Source organism: Panthera onca, chromosome A2 (assembly GCF_046562875.1).
Source record: "Panthera onca isolate mPanOnc1 chromosome A2, mPanOnc1 haplotype 2, whole genome shotgun sequence".
NCBI lineage: Eukaryota > Metazoa > Chordata > Mammalia > Carnivora > Felidae > Panthera > Panthera onca.
In genome coordinates, this window is record NC_138340.1 from 20,899,889 (window position 1) to 20,924,556 (window position 24,668).

The 24,668-nt window shown below is 54.5% G+C and overlaps 2 protein-coding genes and 1 long non-coding RNA gene across 3 annotated transcripts; 1 reads left to right on the forward strand and 2 right to left on the reverse strand.

The window, feature by feature from the left end:
- Positions 1-1,809: 1,809 nt before the first annotated feature.
- Positions 1,810-8,822, reverse strand: TLR9 (toll like receptor 9). Its single transcript, XM_060631193.3, has 2 exons — positions 5,944-8,822; positions 1,810-5,046 (listed from the first exon to the last, which is right to left on the reverse strand). Exons 1-2 carry the CDS (start codon positions 6,160-6,162, stop codon positions 1,954-1,956), a joined length of 3,312 nt encoding a protein of 1,103 aa, XP_060487176.3. The 5' UTR covers positions 6,163-8,822; the 3' UTR covers positions 1,810-1,953.
- A 118-nt stretch (positions 8,823-8,940) lies between these two features.
- Positions 8,941-19,498, reverse strand: TWF2 (twinfilin actin binding protein 2). Its single transcript, XM_060631196.2, has 9 exons — positions 19,317-19,498; positions 15,616-15,693; positions 13,165-13,343; positions 12,689-12,784; positions 12,372-12,476; positions 12,102-12,227; positions 10,230-10,380; positions 9,974-10,095; positions 8,941-9,541 (listed from the first exon to the last, which is right to left on the reverse strand). Exons 1-9 carry the CDS (start codon positions 19,339-19,341, stop codon positions 9,374-9,376), a joined length of 1,050 nt encoding a protein of 349 aa, XP_060487179.1. The 5' UTR covers positions 19,342-19,498; the 3' UTR covers positions 8,941-9,373.
- Positions 19,499-19,584: 86 nt separating this feature from the next.
- Positions 19,585-22,310, forward strand: LOC132678624 (uncharacterized). The gene is made up of 2 exons (XR_009609688.3): positions 19,585-20,163; positions 20,593-22,310. It is a non-coding gene; the product is annotated as an uncharacterized LOC132678624 (long non-coding RNA).
- Positions 22,311-24,668: the final 2,358 nt, after the last annotated feature.

The following is a 24,668-nucleotide window of genomic DNA, read 5'->3' on the forward strand; positions in this document are numbered from 1 at the left end:
GGTGGATCAGACCTTTCTGTCTTTCCAGCTGGAAAGAAGGTAACAGAGGCCACCAGCCTGCCATGGGAGCCCCTGTGCCCAAGTCAGAAAGAGGAAGGTGGCCCATATTTCTTTCCCAATTATGCCCTGGAGCGGGGGGGGGGCAAAAGCAGCACCCCACCCCCTGACCCCAGGGCTGCCCACAATCAGGCTGCAAGACCAGCCAAGACTGCGGCCAGCTCCAGTCTTCCACCCTAAGAGTCCTGGAGCAACTGGGCTGGACTCCAACTGTCCCGAGCCAGCCAAACTGCTTCCACTCTGCTGCTACCCCAGGTCCCAGCTCCAACTTTCTGGCTGTACATGTCTCTTCTCCTCAAAAGGTAGGCTCAGCTGTGGGGACAGTGAAGCAGCAACCCAGGACAAAGCAACCTCCAAGGCTCCAGGCCTGACATGACCCACAACTCTCCACACACTTGAGTGCAGACTCTATCAGTGTCTCCAAACACTGGTCATTGGTGCTTCGAGCAATAGGGTCTGGAACCCTACACTGGATACCAAAACTAGAAATGCACACACATACTTCACCCTCATCGGATGTGGCTGTGTCTCCCACCTAAATGCAATCAGCTGTGAAAGGCAAGGGCAGGGAAGGCAGGCCCACTTTTGTAGCCAGGTTGTGGCTCACCCAGGTGTCCCTTTGATGTCAGAACAGAGACCCAGCATGCAATCTAGGTGAAAACAGAAGGGGGCTGGCTGTGAGCTCACTCTAGAATCTTCTGTGGCTCCCAGCTCCTTGCTTTGGGGAGCTACCCAAGGGCCTCTCCCCAACCTGGGCCAGCCTCTTAGGCACAGCACAGGCATGGCCACCAGAGGGCACAAATGTCCCTCTGAACTCCCGACAAAGCTTTCCCCCTTGGCTTGGGAATGAATGCTCCCCAGGCTGCTGCTTCTCAGGGGGCAGAAATGAAGCAGGTCTGCGGCACCCAGGTGGCTCAGTCAGTTAAGCATCAGACTTCGGTCATGATCTCGTGGTGCTCCTTCACGATCTCATGGCACTTCAGATCCTCTGTCCCCCTCTCTCTCTGCCCCTCCCCTACTCCCTCCCCCCACTCCCAACCCCTCTTGTGTTCTCCCTCTCTCAAAAGTAAATAAACTTTAAATATATAAGTATAATATTAGTATTATATAATATATAAGTATATATATATACTTATATGCTTATAAGTATATAATATATAATATATAAGTATACTTATATATTATAGATTATACTTATTATATAGGTATAATATATATACATATATAATATTTAATTTGTATTTATTTTTATATTATTTAATTATATATTATATTTTATATTTATAAAATATATGCATTATATTTTATATATTTTATATTTATTATTTATTATTATTTATATTTATTATTATTATATATTTATATATATTATATTTTATATATTTATAAATTCTATATTATTTAATTATATATTAGGTTCTCTGCCTTCAAGCCATTTTCAGTCCTGCAGGTGTGGGAGGCAGATCCTGAGACCAATATACAACAGAGAGGTACTGACCCAGCCTGGGGACAGCAGGAACATGGGGAGGGGTTAAAAGGGGCAGGAGACCCAGCCTGCTTTCTGGGAAGGACCAAGCAGCTGCCCTTAGCAGCTTCCCTCCCCTGCAGACCTGTGTCCTGTGGGCCCTCCCTTTTTCTCCTTTCAATTTCTCTCAAATCACCTCTTGTCCCTCCTCACTTTAGGAAGGAAAACCTGGCGAATTCTCCCTTCTTTCCTCCCACTCACACCTTCAGTGAGCTCAGGGTTAGCCGTTCAGCCTACCAGTAGCATTTATTGAGCATCTGCTATATGCCAGGGGTGGGAGTTGGGGAGGCAGAGCAGTGGTGTTGCAGGGCCAGCAGGCCCGGCATCCCAGGCAGACAGGCAAGGTGTAGGAGGCTTGGGGTGCTGGGCTGTCACTCTGCCGTCGTGGGGCCCCGGCAGAAGTTCTGGTTATAGAAGTGCTGGTTGTCCCTGGTCAGGGCCGTGCCCAGCTGGGCCCAGAAGCTGCGCTGGCCACTGGGCTGGTGGGGCCAGAGGAGGACGCTCTGGCGGCAGAGGCGCTGGCGCAGCCGCACATAGCGGGAGCGGTGGGCGTCAGGGCGCAGGATCACCAGCACCACAACGTCCTTGCGGTCCTCCAGCAGGCGCTGCTGGGCCAGCAGAAAGCTGGCGCGCAAGAGGCCGCTGACCCTGTCTGTGTGGGCCAGCACAAACAGCATCTTGCGGCTGCTGTAAACTGAGGCCCACAGGTTCTCAAAGAGCGTTTTACCGGGTAGCCAGTCACGTTCCTCCAGGCACAGGCGGAGCGCTCGACGTCCACGGCGCTCCTCTAGCCGTACCCGCAGCTCGTTGTACACCCAGTCGGCCACCGCGCTCTGTGCCTTGTCGAAGACCACAAAGGCATCATAGGGCAGGGCATCCGCGCCCCGCCGCCACCCCCGCCGGGGCAGCCAGGCCAGGCACAGGTGGAAGCAGTACCAGAGGTCCCAGCCACAGAGGTGGTGCAGCATGGGCACGGCCAGGCCCAGGGCCACGGTCAGCAGTGAGAGGCCAAAACAGTCCCAGGAGAGGGCCTCATCCAGGCAGAGGCGCAGATCCTGCGCAAAGATGCTGCGGCCCTGGAGCTGACCTGGACTGCCACACTTGACGTGGCTGGGCAGGCCGGGCACTGCAGCCTGCACCTCCAGCAAGAAGTCCACGAAGGCCGCCCCACAGGCGCAGTGCAGGGGGTTGCCAGTCACATCTAGGACTTTCAGGGTGCCCGCTAGAGAACCGAACCAGGAGGGCTCCACCGTCTTGAGGGCGTTGGCACTGAGGTTGAGCTCTCGCAGCCTTGTGGCCAGAGCAAAAAAGCTGGAGGCCACGAAGCTGATGCTGTTGCTGCTGAGGTCCAGCCTCTGGAGCTGGGTCCCGTTAGGCAAGCTGCCGTTGCTCAGGGCCTTCAGCTGGTTTCCCGCCAGGTCCAGGGCTTCCAGCCTGGGGAGGAGGACCAGGCTGCTCCAGTTGAAGAAAGCCAGATAATTGTCACGGAGACGCAGCAGCCGCAGGCTCTTGGGGAGGTTGTCCAGGGTGCGTGGCAAGAGGGTATGCAGGCGATTCTGGGACAGGTCCAACCGGACCAGGCTCCTCAGGCCTCGGAAGAAGCGGAGATACAGGTCTCCCTCGGCCCACATCCGGCTCAAGGCATTGCCGCTGAAGTCCAAGGCCCGCAGCGAGGCGCTGCAGAGCTGCTGGGACACACGGCTGTGGATGTCGTTGTGCGCCAGGCTGAGATAGCGCAGGGCCGGCAGCTGTGCCACAAAGCTGAGGTTGTGACCCACGCCCTGCATGCTGAAGGGCTGGCTGTTGTAGCTGAGGTCTAGGGCCTCCAGCCGCGGCAGCTCCGTGAAAGAGCGCCCATGGTACAGGTCCAGCTTGTTATGGGACAGGTCCAGCACCTGCAGGCTGGTCAGTGGCATAAATTGTGAGCCGTTGACTGCCTGCGAGATGCTGTTGCGGCTCAGGAGCAGGCACTGGAGGCGCGAGAGCCGGGCAAACATCTCTGGCTGGATTGTCACTAGGTTGTTCCGTGACAGGTCCAAGGTGAAGTTGAGGGTCTTGCAGCCTGGCATGAAGCCCTCGGAGCTAGGGGTGCCCAGTGGGCCCGGAGCTAGGTCCTCAGATGGCAGCCGGACTCTCTCCCCACCATCCACCTCCCCCGTGGCAGCCGCCAGCTCCATGGCTCCACTTATGCGGTTGTCTGACAGGTCCACGTATCGCAGGCCAGGGAAGGCCCCGAAGATGCTGAGCTGGGCCTGATTGATGAAGTTCATCTGCAGGTGCAGACTCTGGAGCATGGGCAGGTGGGCCAGCGACCGGAGCGTGGTCTCGCTGAGCGAGCGGAAGAAGATGCCGTGCATGTCCAGCTGCTGCAGGGAGAGCAGGCTCCCGAAGGAGGGCGCCAGACGCAGGTGGGCAAAGGACACCTTCTTGTGGTAATTGAAAGACAAGTTGAGTCTGCGCAGCTGGGCCAGGCCCTGGAAGGCTGTGGTTTTGGTGATGCAGTCGTATAAGAAGTTCTCACTCAGGTCCAGCACCATGAGGTTGCCCAGGGCATGGAACCATCTGGGGTTCAGGTTGTAGAGAGAGCTGTCCTTCAACACCAGGCCTTCGAGGTGGCGCAGGTGGCTGAAGGTGTCAGGGTGCAGGTGCGGGAAGCCCTTGGGGCACTCCATACAGGGGTTGCGGGCGTGGTCACAGCGACGGCAGTTCCCACCCACATCGAGCACACGCAGGGCAGTCAGGTTGGCCAGGTCCTCAGGTGCCAGGGTGATGATGTGGTTGTAGGACAATAGCAGGTACTCCAGGCTGGGGGGCAGGCCGCGGGGCACCGCAGTGAGGTTGTTGTACTTGAGTGACAGGTGTGTAAGGTTGCCCAGGCCAAGGAGGGCGCCCGGGGCCACCTGCAGGGCCTGCGGGCAGGGGTTCTTATAGTAGCAGTTGCCATCCAGGAACAGGAAGCGCAGGGAGTGCAGCCCTGCGAGGTTGGCAGGGTCCAGCACCAGGATGTTGGTGCGGCTCAAGGACAGGGACACGAGGGAACTGGGCAGGGCAGGGACTGTCGTGATGCTGTTGTAGCTCAGGTTCAGCTCCTCCAGGGTGGGCACGGCCAGGAAGGTGTGGGGCTCAATGGTCATGTGACAGGGGAAGTGCATGGGGCTGAGGCTGGCGGGTGGGCAGTTCCATTTGAGGTTGAGACGCCGCAGGCTGGACAGGTGGACAAAGTCGGAGTCGTGGAGGTGGTGGATGCGGTTGGAGTACAGGGAAAGGCTGGTGACGTTACCACGGGGCGCTGCTGCCGAGAAGTGGGGCACGGACTTGAGGAACAGCCAGTCGCAATTCACCAGGCCGTGGCGCTGGAGCTCACAGGGCAGGAAGGCAGGCAGGGTGCCCTGGGCCAGGGCCATGGCCAGCATGGCAGCCTGCACCAGGAGAGACAGGGGGTGCAGGGCACCACAGCAGAGGCCCTGCGGGACTGTGAGTATGCAGCCCCAGCCCAAATCCACCTGCCCCCCTTCCTGGGGTCTCCCAACAGGGCTCCTAAACCCTCTCCCCAAGCCTTCCCCGGGGAGGCTCTTGCCTCTCGGCCCAGCACCCACCCCACTTCTAGGCCTCACGGAGAAGTTAGACTCAAGTCTCAGACCCAGCCTTCAACTCAGAATTGCTTCTGCAACCTGGAATCCAGAATCACGATCTAGAACTTTTACTCAAAACCAAACCCCAGCCAGACAGGAGAGCCAGGCAGGCAGTCAACAGGCCCACCAGGTTCTCTCTGACTTTCCCTTTTCCTTCCTCAGAGGTCATTTCTCTTCCTTCCTGAGCAAGGAGTCATCTGGCTCCCTTCCATGCAGCCACCCTGAAAAGCCCCCTGTGTCCTCTACCAACTTCCCCCAACTCCTCCCTCTCCCTTTGGCCAAGTCCCAGGAAGGAATGAGGGTCTTCTGCTGGGGTCCAGGCTGAGGACCACCCAGGACTCTGGCTGGGATGGGCACTGCCCAGCTCTTCCCCCTCTACCCACCTCTCCCAGCCCAAGCACTCAACCCACTGTAGGTCAGAACAGATCAGAGGGGGTGGGCAGCAACGGGCCAGACAGGGCCTAGTCCTGTTGTGTCCACCTTGCTTGTAGCCCCCTTGCCTCCACTGATTGAAGCCCTAGGCCTCAGCCTTCTTATCCACACAATGGGTTTGGGTCTCATTGCCTAGAGAAAGGCGCCTGGTCTGATATCTTCAGGGTTCAGTGAGTGTCCCCAGGGCCAGGTTGGGGGATAACCCCCTTCACTATTGTCTGCAGCCACCAAACCCGCCTCTCCCTCACCACTTCCCACTGCCCCCCTTCCCTGGGGGGCTGAGGGCTGCTGTCCTACCATGACAGGGAGTGGGGGCTTCTCCAGAGGGTCTGGATGGCAGACTGGGCAGCGATGGCAGAGAAGAATGCCTGGAGCTCGCAGACCCTTCCCACAGTGTAGGCTCAGAGAACAGAGGAAGTGAGAATTTAGAAATAACACAGTAGCCCCCTCCCTCGCCCCCATCCTGCCCACAGCGAGAGGTGGGGGGTGGTGTGGTGAGTCAGAGGCCATTTGCATAGGCAGACGCAGACAGCCCCTTCACTCCTTCCTCTTTCCACTCCCCCACTGCCCCCCACCCTATCCCAACAGTGTGCCACAGCTGGAGAGGGCCTCATACATGTTATCAGGGAGAGACGGAGGCCCAGAGCCCAGTGTCAGGCCAATGAGAAACCGGAATTGAGGGCAGTGCTGGACGTGGGCTGGGCGTGCTGACCTGATGTCAGGGCCCCCTGTCCCAAGAAGACTCTCACCCTCACACCCCAGCCCCTCGGCCCCTGCCCCAAAGGGAGCTCTCTCGGGGCAGTGGTTCCCACATCTGCCCTTTTCCTGTCCCTGCGGCCCCGTCCCCAGAGCTCTGCAGGGCCTGACATACTCAGGAGCACAGCAGCATTGGCCCCAGCCAGGCTGCACCTGCCTCCACCACAGCTAGCCACTTCCTCCAGGAGCAGGGCTTCCTCATCTGCATCCCCAGTGTGCCTGGGGGCCTGTCCAAGCACCTACCCCACCCCACAGCTGGGCCAGCTGGGTGGATCTTCACATGCTCCCTCTGACCCAGCAGATCATAACAGGCCCAAAGTCTCAGGGTGACCTGGGCCCCTCAGCAAGTCTTGTTGGCTCCACCTTCAGAATCTGCCCATCGCCCACCATCTCCACATTCACCGGCCTGGCCTGAGCCGCCATCATCTCTTCCTAGACCAGTGCAGTTACCACCAAGTCGTGGGTTGCCCTGCTTCTGCTCTCCTACCCCACCGCCTATTCACATTGAGCCCCTAAGTCATGTTACGTCCTTCCTCTGCTCAGACTCCTCCTTGGCCCTTTCTGGAATCAAAGGCACAGTCCACATAATGGCCAAAAAGGTCCTATGGGATCTGGCCTCCCATTGCCTCCCCGACTGGTCTCCACCCACACTGGCCTCCTTTCTCTGGCTTGAATAGTCCCATGCAGTTTCCCACCCCAGGGCCTTTGGACTTACTGTTCCCTCTGCCTGGAAGCTCTTTTCCTAGATATTAACATGGCCCCTTCCATTGCCCCCTTTATATCTCAGCTCACACATTACCCTCTGGAGGCCTTCCCCAACCTTCTTTTAAACCTCTCACCCTGGATCTGGCACTCCTAAGCCCCTTTTACCTGCTGCTTTTCTTCGTCCTAAGTTTTTACCTGCTAACACATCATACCATTGATTTTCCATGGTTTCTTGTAGTTTGTCTTATTCCCCTGCTGGAATGTCTGCTTCTTAATGGCAAGAGTCTTTTTGTCTGTATACCCAGGGCCGAGAGTGCCCAGAACATCATAAGGTGGTCACGATTTGCTAAGCCCATGAGACTCCAGCACTCAGCTCTGGGCAGGCACAGAATGTCTCTGAATGATGGCTGAATTAATGAATGAACAAATAGGGCTTTGGCTTGGGCTAGATACCTGCTACCCTTGCTTTTCCATGCCCACCTCTGGGTGGCTATCCTGGAAGGTAGGTTCCAGGCTGCCAGGCATCCAGCTGGCACACAGGCCCAGGGCTTTAGCAGTGTGGGGGTGATGGCACGGTCTTCCTACCCACCTAGGAACCAGTGTTTGGGGGTGGATGAGGACAGGCCACCCTCTCTAGATCCTGACTAGGGTTCCAGCTCTCCTCTTTGTAATTCTAGGGTCTTTAGTAGGGGCTGGGAAAGGCCTCAGGGATGGGACACTCCCCTGAGTCCCAGCCCAAGATGTGCTCCCCAAAGAAAGGACAGTGCCCATTCAGCAGCTGAGTCCCAGCCACTGACCCCTCATGTCACCATCCCTACACACCTCCCACCTGGCATAGGAGGGGTCTCCCACCCCCTTCTCAGGTACAGACTGAATTTCTGGCTCCCGCTGAATCCCAAGCCTAAAGAGTCCCTCCCAGAGACCCTGGGACCAGGGAGCCAGACCCTTGTGGGCAGAAACGCAAATATGAGGGAGAGGGTCAATGAGCTGACAGGTCTGCACGCACACACACACGTGTGGACTGGAGACACCAAGATCCAGAGGTCCAAGATCCATGCCGCAGCCCCAAAGAGGCCAGGAAGCCCAGCAGGCAGAACGTACCCAGTGTGGCAGACTGAAGAATGCCCCAAGGAGATCCACATCCTAATCCCCAGAATCTATGAATATGTTACTATACAGGATAAAAGGGGCCTTGCAGGTGGGAGGAAGTGAAGGATCCTGAGCGGGGAGAGTATCTGGGGACGAGCGGGGAGGTGAATATAATCACAAGCATCCTTGAGACAGAGGCACAGGGGGTCTGACTACTGAAGGAGGCATGTGACCGGGAAGCAGGATCGGAGATCCCACCTCTCTGGTTTGAAGATGGGAGCAGGGAATGCAGGCAGCCTTTCAAGCCGGACAAGGTGACAGATGCTCCCCCCCTCCTCCCAAAGGAACAAGTCCTGCCAGCAACTGGATTTCAGCCCTATCAGACTTTGACCTTGTTAGGTTCACAAGAAGTGCTAAGATAGTAAATATGTGGGGGTTTAAGCCACTAAGCTTATGGTATTTTGTTACAGCAGCCACAGGACACTAATACACCCAGATGCTCCATATCACCGTGAAGGTGTGCCTGCCTTTTGGGCCAAGCTCCTGTCAACAAGGGGACCTGTGTGAGGCTTGTGTTCTCACGCACACAGACACACGTCTTCCCATACACCTGTAGCCAGGAGTGCTGGAGCCCTACCTAACAGGCTCACAGACCCACTTCGAAGGTGAAAGCATGCAGTTATATACACGGGGCCTCCCGATTCCCAGTGTCAGAGGTGGATCCCTCAGGGCCAGACTCAGGTGTTGATTTAAAAATATTTTATTCTTTAAAAAATACAGCATTCAACCATCTTATTCTGCAGGGACACCCTACCCCAGCCCTGACTAAACCCACCCCTGTGGCCAAGGCTTCTGGGATGTGCTAGGATCCTAGTCTCAGTTCCCCTGGGGGCCAAGCTCATTCTAGGCTCCCTACCCAGCGCCCTTGAGCCAGGCAGGCAGGGTCCCCAGACCCCCTGGGCACACAGATGAGAGGCAGGGACAGCAACAGGGGAAGGTCACAAGATGTCAGCTCCAGTGGCTCTCAGAAGCTGCAAGAGTGTTCTGTCAGCAGCCCTCCTGCCCCACAAGAAGCAACCCTCCCCTGGAGCCCAGGCTGGAAAGGAGGCAGGTGGCCGGGAGCGGTGGGGCACACAGCCCCACAGTCCACATGCCGGGGCAGCTTAGGTCCGGCCACCTAGCTGTCATCCCCGTTCTCGCCAGGACCACGGATGAGGCGCTTGTGGCCCCGCTTGCCCCCTGGGCCCTTGGGCTTGGCGAAGGCCTGCTTGAAGGCGTGTTGTTTGGGGTGCACCTCGTCGTAGAGGAACTCGGCTGTCAGCTCCGCCCCATCTCCAATCTCAATCTGCATGGGGCAAGGCAGTGGTCTGGTGGGGGGCCCCTGACACATACCACCCTTGGTCACCTCCACTCCTAGGGCAGCCCCTTGACCTCTCACACTCTAGCCTTGGGGTCTCCTCCCAGATCCCCCCACCTGGAATGCCACCTCCAGGAACACATTGCTGGGGCCCACTGCCCTGCACGCCTTGGTGACACCCTATCTGCCTTTCAGACCCTGGGAGAGCAGAGTCATGGGTAGCCAAGACAATGGCTTGTCCATGCCACCAGTCAGATGGGCACCTTGGGAATGCATGCTACCCCTTGGGCCTCATCCACGTCCATCCCACAAGGCAATAATGACCCCTGCCCTGCCACTGTCTTGGGACTCCAATGCCCCATGTGGAGGGTGGTGTTAAAGGCCCCTTGGGAGATGAGGCTCTGGGGAATGGGCACCCACCTTCTTGGAGATCTCCAGCTGGAAGTCCTGCTCCACGGAGTCGAGGAGGCGACTCTTACAGCTGGAATAGAGCATGCGCTCCTTGATGCTGCACTTGTACCCCGGCATCGAGTAGATGAACACTGTGGGGGATGGGGACGTGAGCAGAGGCTGGGGGACCTGCTGACCCATGCCCCCTGCAGCAAGCCCACCCAGCCATAGGCCAGTGCTGCTTCTATTCAGCCACGGGTGTGGGGGCGCTGCTGTGGCCACTCACCCACAGACTCAAGGTGGTCCCCCTCATGGGTGTGCTTGTAGAGGAAGAAGTGGTAGCGGGCAGCATCTCGGGGCACCCTCGAGGGCAGCTGGGCCACTTCCGTGGGCTCTGTGTGCACCAGCTCAATGGTCTCCCGCTCCAGGTCCAGCTTCTACCAAGGGTAAGGGCGAGGTGAGGGCCTGAGCGGCAGAGGGCCCGGACCCACCCTAGCAAACAAGAAGTCCCCAAGGTGACAGGCAGGAGTCTGACTGTGGTCTACCTTTCCCAGGATTCCCCACCTCAGTGGCCACCCACCATGGGGTCCCTGCGAAGAGGCCACTCCTGAGTCCCCACCTCTGCCTTTGAAAGCTCTATGAGAGGAGGAAGTCCCACCAGGGGCAGTGGACAGGACAGTGGGGAAGGTCTCCACCTGAGGGAGAGGCCTCTTGGGGGACACATCATTTTGCTTGGAATGGGGAAGTCTAGGAGCACTTGGCTAGCTCAGTCAGCGGAACATGTGACTCGATCTTGTGAGTTCAAGCCCCACGTTGGGGCTTTAATGTTTTTACTTATTTTTGAGAAAGAGAAAGAGCACAAGCAGGGGAGGGGCAGAGACAGAGGCAGACACAGAATCTGAAGCAGGCTCCAGGCTCTGAGCTGTCAGAACAGAGCCTGACACAGAACTCAAACTTGTGAACCGCGAGATCATGACCTGAGATGAAGTCGGACACTCAACGGAGCCACCCAGGAGTCACAGGCATAGGGCTTACATTAAAAAAAAAAAGAAGGCGTACCTGGGTGGCTCAGTTAGTTAAGTGTCCTTCTCTTGATTTCTTTTTTTTTTTAATGTTTTATTTAAAATGAGTGGGGGAGGGGCAAAGAGAGGGGCAGAGAGAGAGGGGGACAGAGGCTCCAAAGCAGGCTCTGTGCTGACAGTGGAGAGCCCCATGTGGGGCTCGAACTCATAAACTGCAACATAGTGACCTAAGCTGAAGTTGGACGCTCAACTGACTGAGCCACCCAGGCGCCCCCCCCTTTTTTTCAATTGTGTATTTATTTTGAGAGAGACAGAGAGAGAGACATAGCACATTTGAGCAGGAGAAGGGCAAAGAGAGAGAGAGAATCCCAAGCAGGTTCTGCACTGTCACTGTGGAGCCCAACGAGGGGCTCGAACTCACAAACCATAAGATCATGACCTGAGCCAAAAAAACCAAGAGTTGGATGCTTAACTGACTGAGCCACCCAGGCGCTCCCCGACTCTTGATTTAAAGTCATGATCTCACAGTTCAGAAGACTGAGCCCTGTGCTGGGGTCTGTGCTAACAGCGCAGAGGCTGCTTGGGATTCTCTCTTGCCCTCTCTGCCCCTCCCCTGCTCATGCATGCATGAGCACGTGCTTTCTGTTTCAAAAATAAATAAGTAAACATTAAAAAAAAAGAAAAAGAAAAAGAAAAAGAAAGAAAGCGGGAAGCCTAGGCCACTGGAGCAGAAAGACCCAACCTGGGGAAGGGGGCAGTCAGGGGAGCTGCAGAGGGAGTCTAGGACAGGAAGGGGCTCAGGTCTGAGGAGTCAGTGTGAACTCCAGGCTGAGTACGTGTACACAGTAAGAAAGGCAGAATGAGGGACAGTGTCTCACACATGTCCCTGCATGTGAGCAAGGACTGGGCAAGGCAGGGGAACACATTGTATCTACTGTATGAGGCATCTGCACTCAAACAGGAACAGGGAGCGACAGGGGAGCAGGAGGGGGGACAGTGGGTCCCCGCAAGTACATAGGTGAGCTGAAGAGGACAGACTGGGTACTGAATGCACATCCGTGCACATGTCTGAGCAAGAGCAGGGGAGGGGCACGGTGTGCCCTGCATGTGTGCCTGGGGCAGGGACAGGCACCCACCAGCTGGATGTAGTTGATAGTCTTCTGTTTGAGCTGCTGAAGTGCCCTCTGGGCTGCCGGCTGCAGTGGGAAGGTGAGGCCCTGCAGGGTCTGGTGCTTGCTCTCCACGCTGATCTCTGTCTTCACCTGGGGACGAGTAAAGAGTGAGTGAGGCCCTTACCTGCCTAACCAGGGTGTAGCCCTACTGGAGCACAGGCCCGGCCAGCTGGGCCTAACGTTACCTGGAGGGCCTCAGGGTGGGACTTTTGACCATTGGTCTGGTGCACTCACCTCGTTAATACGGATCTGCTGAAGCTCTCTCTCAGCTGAGGTCAACGGGGCGGGCGCTGCACAGGACGAGAGGTGCTTCTGGTACCCAGCAAAGGAGAGGTCATCCTGACCAGTGGATGCAGAAGCATAAATGGGCACCTTGGGTTGCTGGGCTGGCAGAAGCCCACTGAGCACCCCAGCTTGCAGCCCCTGGACTTTCCCAGCCCTCTCCACTCCTCCCCAAGCCTGGCACCCACTTCCTATGTGACCCTGCATAACATCCCACACTCTGTGGACCTGTGATCCCAGCTGGGTGGGGCCTGGCCTAGGGAGCCTACCTTCACAGTCCCAAAGAGCTCATCCTTGATGTGGCCGCCCCCAAACTCCTTCTTCACTGTAGCCCGTGTGGCTGCATACAGCATCTTCAGCCGCACCTAAAGGACAGGAGCTAAGCTGTGAGACCCATCCGGGCAGCACTGTCTCTCTAGAGAAGCAGGCCAGAGCTTCTGGGTGGGGACCAGGTCATCGCTTTGTGCCCATATACCCAGCAGAGGGCGCAGCAGGGTGCGAGGATGAGAGTGGGTGGAGCCTCCCCAGCCCAACATCTCTGCCTCCCAGAGCCAGGCTGAGGTGGCTGGGGGGCCTCTGGGAGACATCAGGCTCCAAGCACAGGGCCTTGTCCTGTTTCAGACTCTGAGGCAGGACCTGGTATCTCTCCCCTTGGACTTCCCAGGGCAGGGTCTTGTTATTTCATTCAGATCCAACTTCCCCTCTCCCCTGGTCTGGGAACTGGGCAGGGATCCCTAGGACTCACAGGAGAATTGTCAGGTGACCAGGCAAGGAAGAGCCACTCGAAGCCCTGGGCGTTCTGCGAGTCCAGGCGGTAGAGCAGATAACAGGGCTGCTGGGCATCCAGCAGCGGCAGCACGGCCCTGTCGTAGTCCTGGTCCCAGCAGCCCGCCAGCTCCCGCGAGGCACCTAGCACGAGCTGCTCTGGGGGCAGAGGCCGGGTGAGCCAAGGAGTAGCCATCTCCCATACCCACCTCAGACCTTGGGCCTTCTTGGCTGGGGCTCAGGTCTGCCGGCCACTCCACCCACCGTTCCCTGGAGCCCCCAAGCCCCTGAAAGATGAGGCTACGTGACTGAATCTGTGAACGAGCGAACGAATGAATGAAGCACAGAGCTGCCAGCTATATGAACGCACGCACATATGCACAGAAATGGCCTCAAGAATGCTCCCACAGATAACTAAGCACGGACAAACACGAGAAGACATGTGGCTGCATTGCCCACAGCCACCAACAATGCAGTCCCCTCACGATCACCCACACACTCAGACCCACCCCACTGGCATGGCTGCTCAGGCACAGCCCCACTGTGTCACTTCCTGCTCCCCTCCTCCCTTGGCCTAAGATTCTAGGGGAACCTGCAGCACACCATTCTCAGAACAACTGTGCTGAGGGAGGTGGGGCCTAGCCTCAGGCCACAGGGACCTGCCAGAGCAAAAGCATGTGGGAAAGAGGGAGACAGGGGCTCTTATCAGATACTATATAAATCTGTACCCTGTTGCCACTGGCCAGCTGTAGTCCCCTCCCCCCCAAATTAACAAACCTCTTAACGCCTGGGGTCAATAGGCCGGCCACCTCCCTGGCTGGTGCACACTGGCTGAATGGGCCATTGAGGCTGGACATATACTTGACCTATCCACCCACAGGGTCTTGGGTGGGCACCCAACATCAGCCCAGGGGTGCACAGTCCCGGGGTGGCAGAAGACCTGGGGCAAGCGTTAATCAACACCTGGCCAGGGGGTACCTGACCACCAGGCCCTCCTGATGAGGGCCAAACATGCCAGGCCCACCAGCCCAGCTGCCTCTCTGCAGGCCTCGGACTCCTTGCCTATCCTCCTAGAACTCAGATGGGGTCAAGGGTGAAAACCAGCAGGCAGTCGGCCCAACAGTACTGCCAACAGAGTTTAATTTGTTGCCAACATTTTCAAAATGGGAAGTTTTACATAATAAGTGGAATTAACGGATACTCTAGAAGGAGCTCAAGCCTCACTCAGTAGGAGATGGGCAGTGGCTCCCTGTCAGGGTGCCTGAACCTTCCTGGGGACTCCCAGGTGCCCCAACAACTAAAATGTAGAACAGAGATAAGAGCCCACCTAGAGATTCCTCCTGGTAAACATTAGTAGAGGTGTCCTGTCTGGGAGGCGACAGGGAAGGCTGAGAGCTAAGGTTGATGAGTCTATCTCTTCGGGGGGCAGGGAGGCTGTGGCCTGTCACCGCGGGAAGCCTTCATTCTTGACCTACTACAGTGACCACGACCTGACCTCTGAAGGCATCTGAACTTGGGGACTCTGGACAAAATCTAGCACAGATCTGGAACTAAAGTCTGGGGTGAATTCTGGGTCTGGGTAGAACTTGCTTTGTACCAATTCAATGGGTGAAAAGTTAGCTGGGCACCAAGCCCATTTGGGGGGTTGCCTAAAGGGCCCACTACTGCTGGCTACCAAGGATTCATGGGGCACCCAGCCCACGCCCAGTGTCTGTACCCATCACCTCTAGGGACAACCCTTAGCACGAAGGGAAGGGGAGGAGTCGCCACCAAGCCTCAGCCTCATCCTCTACCTCCCCAAACCCTCCCCCCACTTCAAGCCTCAGCGCAAGCTCACCCACTCCCACCCCAATATGAGGAGCACCCACCCTGTGCAAACCTCAGGTTCCCAGTGTCCAGGCCAAGGCTCGGCCAAGGCTCAGCCAAGCCTGAAATCCCCCGGTCATGTTGTCAAACCAAGCTGGGCACGAGTCCCTTTGCCCTGTTGTAGGGGCACTTCCCAAGGGCAGGGCCCCAGCTTCTCCTTGGGACTCCCCCCCGGCCACACCAGCCTGCCTATCATAGAGGGAGGTGAGTGGCACTTGCCACATGGGGCAGTGCCTGGCCTCACTGATCTCCTGCTCCCATGCCCAGTATAGCATCCTGGCTAGGCCTCTGACCCCCACATAGCCTCTGGGGACCTGGACAGGACCTCTGGGCAGGGCCCTCCTTGCTGTCGTCCCAGCTTTTGTTTCTTGTTCTGTGTAACAGGGGTAATGATCATGCCCACCAGTGACGCTCTCCTACAAAGCACCTCCAGTCCCCAGAGGGAGCAAGTGAGGTCCTGAAGGGGATAGAGGCAAATGTCCCGGCAGCTCTCAGAGAAGCAGCTGGGTCTAGCCCCCCCCGCCTATGCCCTAGCTTATCAAAGGGGGCAGTACGGGGCACTCACCGTCCTCAATGACGACTTTGATGAGCCGGATAGAGCCAGCCCGTGCCTTGGCGAAGAATTCCTTCAGCTCTTCGGTGGCTACAAGAACAAGAAACATGGTGAGGGATAAGCAGGCAGCGTGAGCAGGGTGGGCAGGGACACGTTCAGGGCCGGCTCCGTCCTGTGGGGTCTGGTGGTGGAGCTGGGAGCTGGGTTAAATATGGCCCCCCCATGTGACTGGGAACCTGACACGGTCCACAAACATAAGCTCCCAAATTTAGCCAGCAGTGTGGCCCGCTGGCTGAGATAGCTCTGGTGACAGGGTAGGCAGGGATGGGCCAGCACATTCAAGGATGGGGCAGGCTCTGGGCCAGGCCAGGCTAACCAGAGTGAATGGCCCCCAACTGTCCCCTGTCCCCTGCCCCCTAGGAAGGCCCAGCACTGAAGTGGCCTCTGACACTTCCAGTTCTGTCATATGCACAAACACAGAAATACATGAACACATGCCCCCAGTATGCACTGACCACTATGTCCGGTAACACACACATGCAATCACACGCACACATACACGCACACGTGCACCACCTGTTGCATGTGCCATCAGGTACGTGCTCAGTCCAGCACATGTGAATATAACACATAAACATCTATGTGACACAGTGGAGGAGAAATGCAAATACCCTCACACATGACAACATATTCAGCTGGTCAAACATAAATGGACACACACATTTCGACACACAAACATACACAAGAACACAGTCCCCAGAGTGCTAACAAACACATAGGCAAATGCAGAACCCGGCTAAGACATGTCCAGGCAAGAAGATGTACAAAGCATACACACAAACACACACGCATGCACACCCAGCCCACAAGCCAGGCTGCCTAACCCTGAGAGGTCCTGAGCCCAGCCCTAGCACAGCCCTGCCCTAGCACAGCCCTGCTAGGGGCACTAAGTCCCCAGCCCTTAGGCAGTCCAGAATGCTCCTAGAGGAGGAATGGCAATCAGGAACTCTCCAAAACAGACCCTGTCTTGGTCCTTGGGTCACAGCTGGAAGATGACAGCCAATGACCAAGGACCCAAACACAGAGGTGAGACCAGGAATGTCACAGATCTACCAGTGGTAAAGACACAGAAACCAAAGTTCAAGTGAGGAGGGGCCCGACTTGGGTCTCTACGTGTGCTAGGGCCAGGCCAGCATGACCTTGAGGCTATCCAGGGGTCAGAAGAATTCTGCAGGAACACAGCTGGAGAGCTGAGGTCAGAGAGTATTTATAGGGCCCAGACTGGGCAGCTTGAGGGCAGGGGGTGGGGGCCTTTAGGAAAACAAACTTTGGTCATGTCCTCAGGGGCCCCTCATGCAGGGTGACCCTGAGCCTGAGAAGTCAGGCTGTGTACCATCCTCCATGGCCTCTGGGGGAGCAGGGTCCCAACCAAGTACCATGGCATAGAGACACGGTCCCACTGGGGGAGGACAGGGCTGCTTATCAGCAGACCCCAAGCAAATCCCTGAGGAAAAGCCTGGTCTCTGGGTCTCCACCTTTCCCATAGTTGTGTGTGACCTCTGACCTCACTGAGCCTCAGACTCATCTATACTGTGGAGCTAATACTCTCAAGGTGCAGAGGGCTGTGCTAAGGAGTAGATGGGGAAAAAATGCTCAGTAGTGCGGACTTTACGAATAATTGTTAAATTTAAAATTTTACTACTGTAAATTTACTACTGTAATGATGGCAGAGCAGGCTGTGCTGAACTGCCCTTTCCACCTGCTCAGACCTTCTGGGAGGGAAAGCCAAGAAGCTCCCCTAAGGGAGAGGCTGCCACGCCCCTTCTAGAGTTACTAAGACAAAGTGACACCCCAGTAGTGGAAGAGACATTCCCCGCCCCCCACCCCATGACTCTTCAGCCACCATCAATAATCCAGAGGCCAGGCCTGGGACACCAGAGCCTCTATCATCAAAGATTCATGCTCCCCCCCACTCTTCTGCCTCTGCTGCCCTGCCCTCCCCCTACCCCATAGCCTCAAGTTACAAGTCCCTCCCTCCCCCCCTCCCTCACCCTGCTCTGAGGTCACCAGATCCACAGGTATGGCCACACTGGGCTGGCATCTGGGCATCCAGGGCAATCGATCTCACCTTCCACCTCCCCAGGCCAGAAATGGGAAGGAGTGAGCTGCTCACGGGCACTTCCCAGTGATCCCCTAGTCAGGCCTGTCTCACCATGTGGGAAATGAAGGAGTGAGGCAGAGCCCTGGCCACAGGACCTGTCAGCCCTGAACAGGGAGCAGGGGCCACAGCTTCCGATCTCCTCCAGATGGAGGCAGCAGCAGTGACCAGACAAAGGGGAAGGAAGGGGCAGGTCCAGGGGGCAGTGTTCCCTTCTGTGGGCTGAGTCATGAAGCCACCCCTCCAACTCCTCCAGCTCCTTCTGGAGAAGCTGGCCCACCTGGTAGGAGGCTGGCCCTGACCCAGACTCTGGCCTTTTCTGGTCCTGTGGGGCGGGGCCAGGGAAACCCTATAGGCGGTCTAGCCACCAAGCAGCCACAACCACAAGCCAAGTCAAGATCCAGGCAGTCAGGCTGGTCGATGGTGGTGGTGTCCCCGGGCTGGGGATCCTGGTGTGGTGGGAGGAATGGCTGATGGCCAAACCACCAGGCTGTCTGGGCAAGCAGCCTGGGCTTTTCCCACAGGCCAGGAAGTCCTCCCAGGCTAGGGACAGAGGGGGACAATGAGGCCCCGGAGGGGTCAGGCCACCTGGCTCCTGCTTCTCCCCAGCCAGTGTAAAGAGGAAACTAAGCCCTTGGGGAATGGGATGATGCTCTAGGCTGGAAGAGGCTTGGGGTAGGGAGAGCTGGCCTGGAGTCTCTAAAGCCAGGACCCTCCTCACAAACCCCATATTTGGACCCTCTTCTCTGCCTTCAGCCTGGAGCTGGAACCTTCTAACCCTAGCCGGGGCAGACTCAGGAGATCAGAGTGGAAAATGGCAGGGAGGTCAGAGGTCAAGGTCAGATTGGCAACTCTCCCCATCCCACTCTGAATGCCCTGTCCCAGGTTTTCCCCAGTCTAGCTTGCTCAAGTATGTGAGGGTCCAGGGAGGAGTCAAAGGTCAGGGACCCCTCCTCATACAGACACAAACCCATACAATCCTTACACAGACACATCTGCTACAGGCATCCATGGTAACAAATGCACATTGAGATGTACCCAAACTGTGCACACAAACACCCACAGACATGTGCACACAGTCACAAAACACTGATGCCTAAAGATGGTTCCATGCGACAGTGTCCATTCAATCAGCTATTAGTGCATGTGCATGAATGACCCTAGACATACACAAGCAGTCACATCCAGATGTGCACACCCAGGACTGTACACACAAGTGCACATGCGTGCACACTCCCCCAGATGTGCACATCCGGGTACACCCACCCCCAGAAAGGAACAAAAATATATAGATGGGCACACACAGGCACATCCCCCTCAGATGGGCACACAGATATTTCCACTACAGCTGTGTACATGCACACCCACTCCCAACTATGCACAGTAAGTCGCACGCCCCCATATGTGCCCACCCCAGGCGACCGCCGGCTGCAAAAGAGAACAGGAAGCTTCCCTAGGCTGGTGCCAGGGAGGAGAGAATGGCTGAGCGCCGGGGAGGGGGCGCAGCCTTGAGCGGATACCCTCGGCTCCCTGGCCGCCCACCGTCCTCCCTCACCGTGGATGCCCGTCTGGTGCGCCATGGCTCCGTGCCCCGCTCCACCAGCGCCCTTGGAGCCCTCGGCTCGGCCCTGGACCCGCTCCGCTCGCCTGGACCCGGAGGAGGAGGAGGATGTGGCGGCGGCCGCCCAGCCTCGCGCAGCTTCCCGGGCGGTGCCGCAGGACCCGGCCCAGAGCGCCCCGCCCCCGACGGGCGAGGCCGGGAGGGGGCGGAGACTCGGGGCCGCGCGTGCGCGCACCGTGCGTCTTGTTCCGGGTGAGACTTTCGCGCGGAGTTGATCGGCGTGTCCGCGCGCCTGCGCGTGCCTGTTTGCGGGGAAGAACGGGGCCTCCGTGTGGTCGGGCATCCGTGGGCGCACTCATGCGCGCGCGTGTGCCTATAGACCGTGAGCCGACGGGTCTGTAGCCGGGGCGCGTCCGGGAGTGCGCGCGCGAGTCTCTGCGCCCCAATCTAGGTGGGTTTCCAAGTGGGGTGAGATCCGCGCGTACCCTCACTTATGGCCGGGAAGGGGTTTGCATGAGGATGGAAGCGCCTGTGTTTTTGAGCGGCATCCCTTTTCCTAGAGACGTTTCCTGAGCGCCCCCTCCGACGCACTGGCACCTCGAGGCGGGCCTGGCTGCAGGCCCTGCCCTGATTGTGGGAGCCAGACTGACCTACCTGGCAGTTAGCAAATGAACCTGTGGTGGCGAGGGCCCTGCCCAGAGAGCAAGGGGCCACTAGGAGGAGGTGAAGTTTGAGTGGAGACCTGGAGGTCAACCTGGCAGAGCGGAGGGAAAAGTTTTCTGAGAAGAGGAAACTACATGTGCAAAGGCCCAGAGATTGAAGGAGGGCCAGAGGTTGGCGAGTGAGTAACTTCCCAACTCCTAATCTACTTCTGGCTCCACACCCAGCAGCTTTGCCTTCTCTGGCATTAGCCCTGCTGTTACCAGCCAATCAACATAATGTATCTTACAGGCCACGTTGAGCCAGGGATGAGCACAAGGCCACAGAGCCTGTCTCAGGACTTTGGTTGGGAAGATTGGGAAGGAGGCCACCTTTGAGGGCTGGGATTGCTGAGAATTGATGATGGAGTATGGGGCCTGCCTTGCATCTGGCCCCAGCTTGAACTCCCTGATCACTGTCTCACTACCCCATGCTGAATAAGTAGCATTGCGCCCTCCTCTGTGTGCCCCAAACCCTGGGCTTCTCATCTCCTGGGAGTACAACAAACACAAAATTGAAGTATTTTCTTATTTATCTTCCTATGCACACCCTGAAAACTGGACCTGTGTAGTGCTCACCTTGACCCCAGAACTCACAATAGAAACTAAAAACTCTGTGTGGCCTCACAGCCTGCCCTTGGGAGAATAGCTCACAGGCAAGTCCCCAACTCAGCCCTGCCACAGCACAGATGGGACAGCAACACAGAGCCAACAGTTACATCAGCTCTCAGACCTGGCCACTTCCATCAGAGCACTTGGCAATTCCACAGAAGCATAAGAGCATCAACTTCTTGGAAACAGGAATTAGCCAAGAAAACAGGTTAATGAAAAACAATAAAGTTATGTTCCCTGTAGAAATGTCTATCACTGAATGAACTGTGACTACCTTAACTGTAAGGTCTCCCTGTTGCCTGGCTTACCACTGCCTACATCATTCTCTCTCCCTCTCTCTCTCTCTTTTTTAAGTTTATTTATTTTGAGATATATAGAGAGAATCCCAAGTAGCCTCTGCACCATCAGCATGGAGCCCGACACTGGTCTTGAACCCAAGAACCGTGAGATCATGACCTGAGCTGGAATCGAGAGTTGGGACACTTAACTGACTGAGCCACCCAGGCACCCCATCACTGCCTGATACATATACTTACCTGCTTATTTGTTTATTGTCTTCCCTTTACCAGTAGTTAAGTTCTGTTCCTGCTGTAACCCCAACACCTAGAACAGTGCTCAGCATTGGTAAGTGTTCAGAATTATTTGCCAACTAAACAAATGAATAAACAACTAGAGTCTCAGGGCACCTGGCTGGCTCAGTCAGTAGAGCGTGCAACTCTTGATCTCAGGGTCATGAGTTCAAGCCCCATGTTGGGCATAGAGTTCACTTAAAAATAATTAGAGTCTTTATGTTGCACACTTACTATGCACTGGACACATTTAATCCTCCTGACAACCCTAGGAGGTAGGTGTTATTGTCTCTCTTTTACAGTTGAAGAATCTGAGGTTTGGAGAGATGAAGTGATTTGATGCAGGTCGACAAGGTAGTGAGTGTCCACAAGAACCTTAGTTTCCTTTATTCAACATATGGAACAAAGGAGGAGAAATCCTATTGTTCAGTGGCCCTTGAGCCTTCCATCACAATCTCACACCTCAATGATGAAGGTTTGACCAGGGAAGGAAACACACTGGGAGACAGTCCCACTCAGCTTCAGAGCCTGGGATGCAGGCAGGGAGCCCAAGTACCCAAACAGACTCCATCTCTGGCTGAGATCTGGTTTCAGGCAGAAAGATGAGAAAGCTGCACATGGCTCCTCAGGTGAGTCCTGGGATGAACACAGTATCCAGAAACAGGCTGATTGCTCCATTCTTTCTGATGTTTCTCAACAGAGTCAGCCATTGAAATTATTAGAACATGCTGATTTTTTCATGTGGATCAAAAGTTTAAATGTTAAAAACAACAACAAGAGTGAACTATAAAAATACTGAAGAAAAAAGGGAAAAGTTTGTAGAATCTTGGAGTGAAGGGGGACTTCTGAGTATGTCACCAAACTCAAAAGGCATAAAAGAAAAAAAAAAGAAAAAAAATATGTAAATTCATTTATATTAAATTTAAAAAAAAAAACTGGAAGTCTAGGGGTGTCTGGGTGGCTCATCGGTTGAGCGTCCAACTTCGGCTCAGGTCATGATCTCAGGGTTTCTGAGTTCAAGCTCCGCATTGGGCTGTCTGCTGTCAGTGCACTTCAAATCCTCTGTCCCCTCTCTCCTGCCTCTCCTCCAATTGCTCTCTCTCTCTCTCTCTCTCTCTCTCTCTCAAAAATAAATAAACATTAAAAAATTAAAAGTCTACATGGAAAAAGCCACCATCAAAGTCAAAATACAAACAATAAACTGTAATTGGCTACAAACAACATACTTGTAACTCATTTCAAAATAAAGAGCTCTCATAAGTCAATAAGAAAAAACCCCAAGTCTCACTAAGAAATGGGGTAAAAGAGTACAGACTACCCACAGAAAAAGAAATACAAATGGGTCTCTCAGACCTATAGAAAATTGGTTATCCCCTCTTAATAAGATAAATGGAAATCAAACTAGACTTCCATATTTTTATCTATAGAGAAATATTAAAAACCTTAATGAAATACTATGGGAAAATAGGCTGATGGAAGAGTAAACCTTCATGTAGAACAATGTCTACAAAATTGTGAATGTGTATACTCCCCCCTTTTTTTTTAATTGAAGTGAAATTCACATAACAAAATTAACCATCTTAAAGGGATCAAGGCAGTACATTCACTATGTTGTGCAACCACCATCTCCTGTTCTAGAACATTTTCATTGGGGTGCCTGGGTGCTGGGTGGCACGGTTGGTTAGGTGTTCAACTCTTGATCTCAGCTCTTTTTTTTTTTTTTTATGTTTATTTATTTTGAGAGAGAGAAAGAGAGCACAAGCAGGGGAGGGGCAGAGAGAGAGGGAGGGAGAGAGAGAGAGAGGGAGAATCCCAAGCAGGCTCCACACTGTCAGTGCAGAGTCCAATGAGGGGCTCAAACTCACGAACCGCAAGATCATGACCTGAGCCGAAGTCAAGAATTGGACACTGAACTGACTGAGCCACCCAGGCTCCCCTCAGCTCAGGTCTTGGCCTCCGGGTTGTGAGTTCAAGCCCTGCATTGGGCTCTGTGCTGAGTGTGAAGCCTATTTAAAAAAAAAAATTCATCACCCCAAAAGAAAACCGTACCTGTTAAGCAGTTACTCCCCATTCCTCCCTCCTCCGGTCCCTGCAACCACCAGTCTTCTTTCTATTTCCATGGATTTACCTATTCTGGATAGTTCATATGAATGGAGGCATAAAACATGTGACCTTTCATATCTGGCTTTTTTTCACTTAGCATAATTGTTTGGAGGTTCATCTACATTGTAGCACATATCAGTACTTCGTTCTTTTTTATGGCTGAATAATATTCCATTGTGCGTATATACCAGAATTTGTTTATCCATTCATCCAGCTGATGGACATTTGTGTTGTTTCCACTTTTGGCTATTGTGAATAGTGCTGCTATGAACAACAAATGCCTTTGACCCAGCAATTCCATTACTAGGAACTGATCCTACCAATATCGCCCCCACAAAAAAACTGTAAAGCAAATAACTGAAAACAATCTAAATGTCCATCACTGGGGGCTAGCTACATAAAGTGTGCATTTTTGCAGAGACTACTCTGTAACGTTAACAATAAGGCAGCTTTTCGAGGACTAACAAAAAAAAGAGGTATCTTTTATGAAAATTTCAAGTATAGGATATGGCACAGAGTATGCTATCATTTGTGGAAAGAAAAGGAAGGGAGAAGGAAAGATTTTATATATATGTAACTTTTAAATTACTTAAATTGAGATATAATTTACAAATCCCATTGTATCAGTGTTAAGTGTACAACAAGATTCAATATTTGTATATATCGTGAAATGACCACAATAAGTTTAGGTAACATCCATCACCACACATAGTTATAATTATTTTTCTTATGAGAACTTTTAAAATCTGTCTTAGTAACTTTCAAATATGCAATACAGCAGCATTAACTATAGTCACCATGCTATAGATTACACCCACAGAACGAACTTATTTTTTTTAATATATATTTATTTTTGAGAGAGAGAGCAAGCAGGGGAGGGGCAGAGAGAAGGAGACAGAGGGTCTGAATGAAGCAGGATCTGTGCTGACAGCAGAGAGCCCCATACGGGGCTCGAACTCATGCACCTTGAGACCATGACCTGAAGTTGGATGCTTAATCAACGGAGCCACCCAGGTGCCCCCGCCCAGCACTTATTTATATCTGAAGGTTTATACCTTTTGACCAATTTCACCCATTTTGTCCACCCCGCCCCCACACTTCTGACAACAAGCAGTCCATTTTCTGTGCCTATGGATTTGAAATTTTGTTTAGATTCCACATATAAGTGAGATCATACAGTGTTTATCTTCCTCTGTCTGACTTATTTAGCATAAAGCCCTCAAGGTCCATCTGTGCTGTTGCAAATGGCAGACTGTCTTTTTTATGGCTGAATAATATTCCTGTGTGTGTGGTTGTGTACCACATTGTCTTTAACCATTCATCTGACAGTAGACATTTTGGTTGTTTCCATGTTTTGGCTGTTG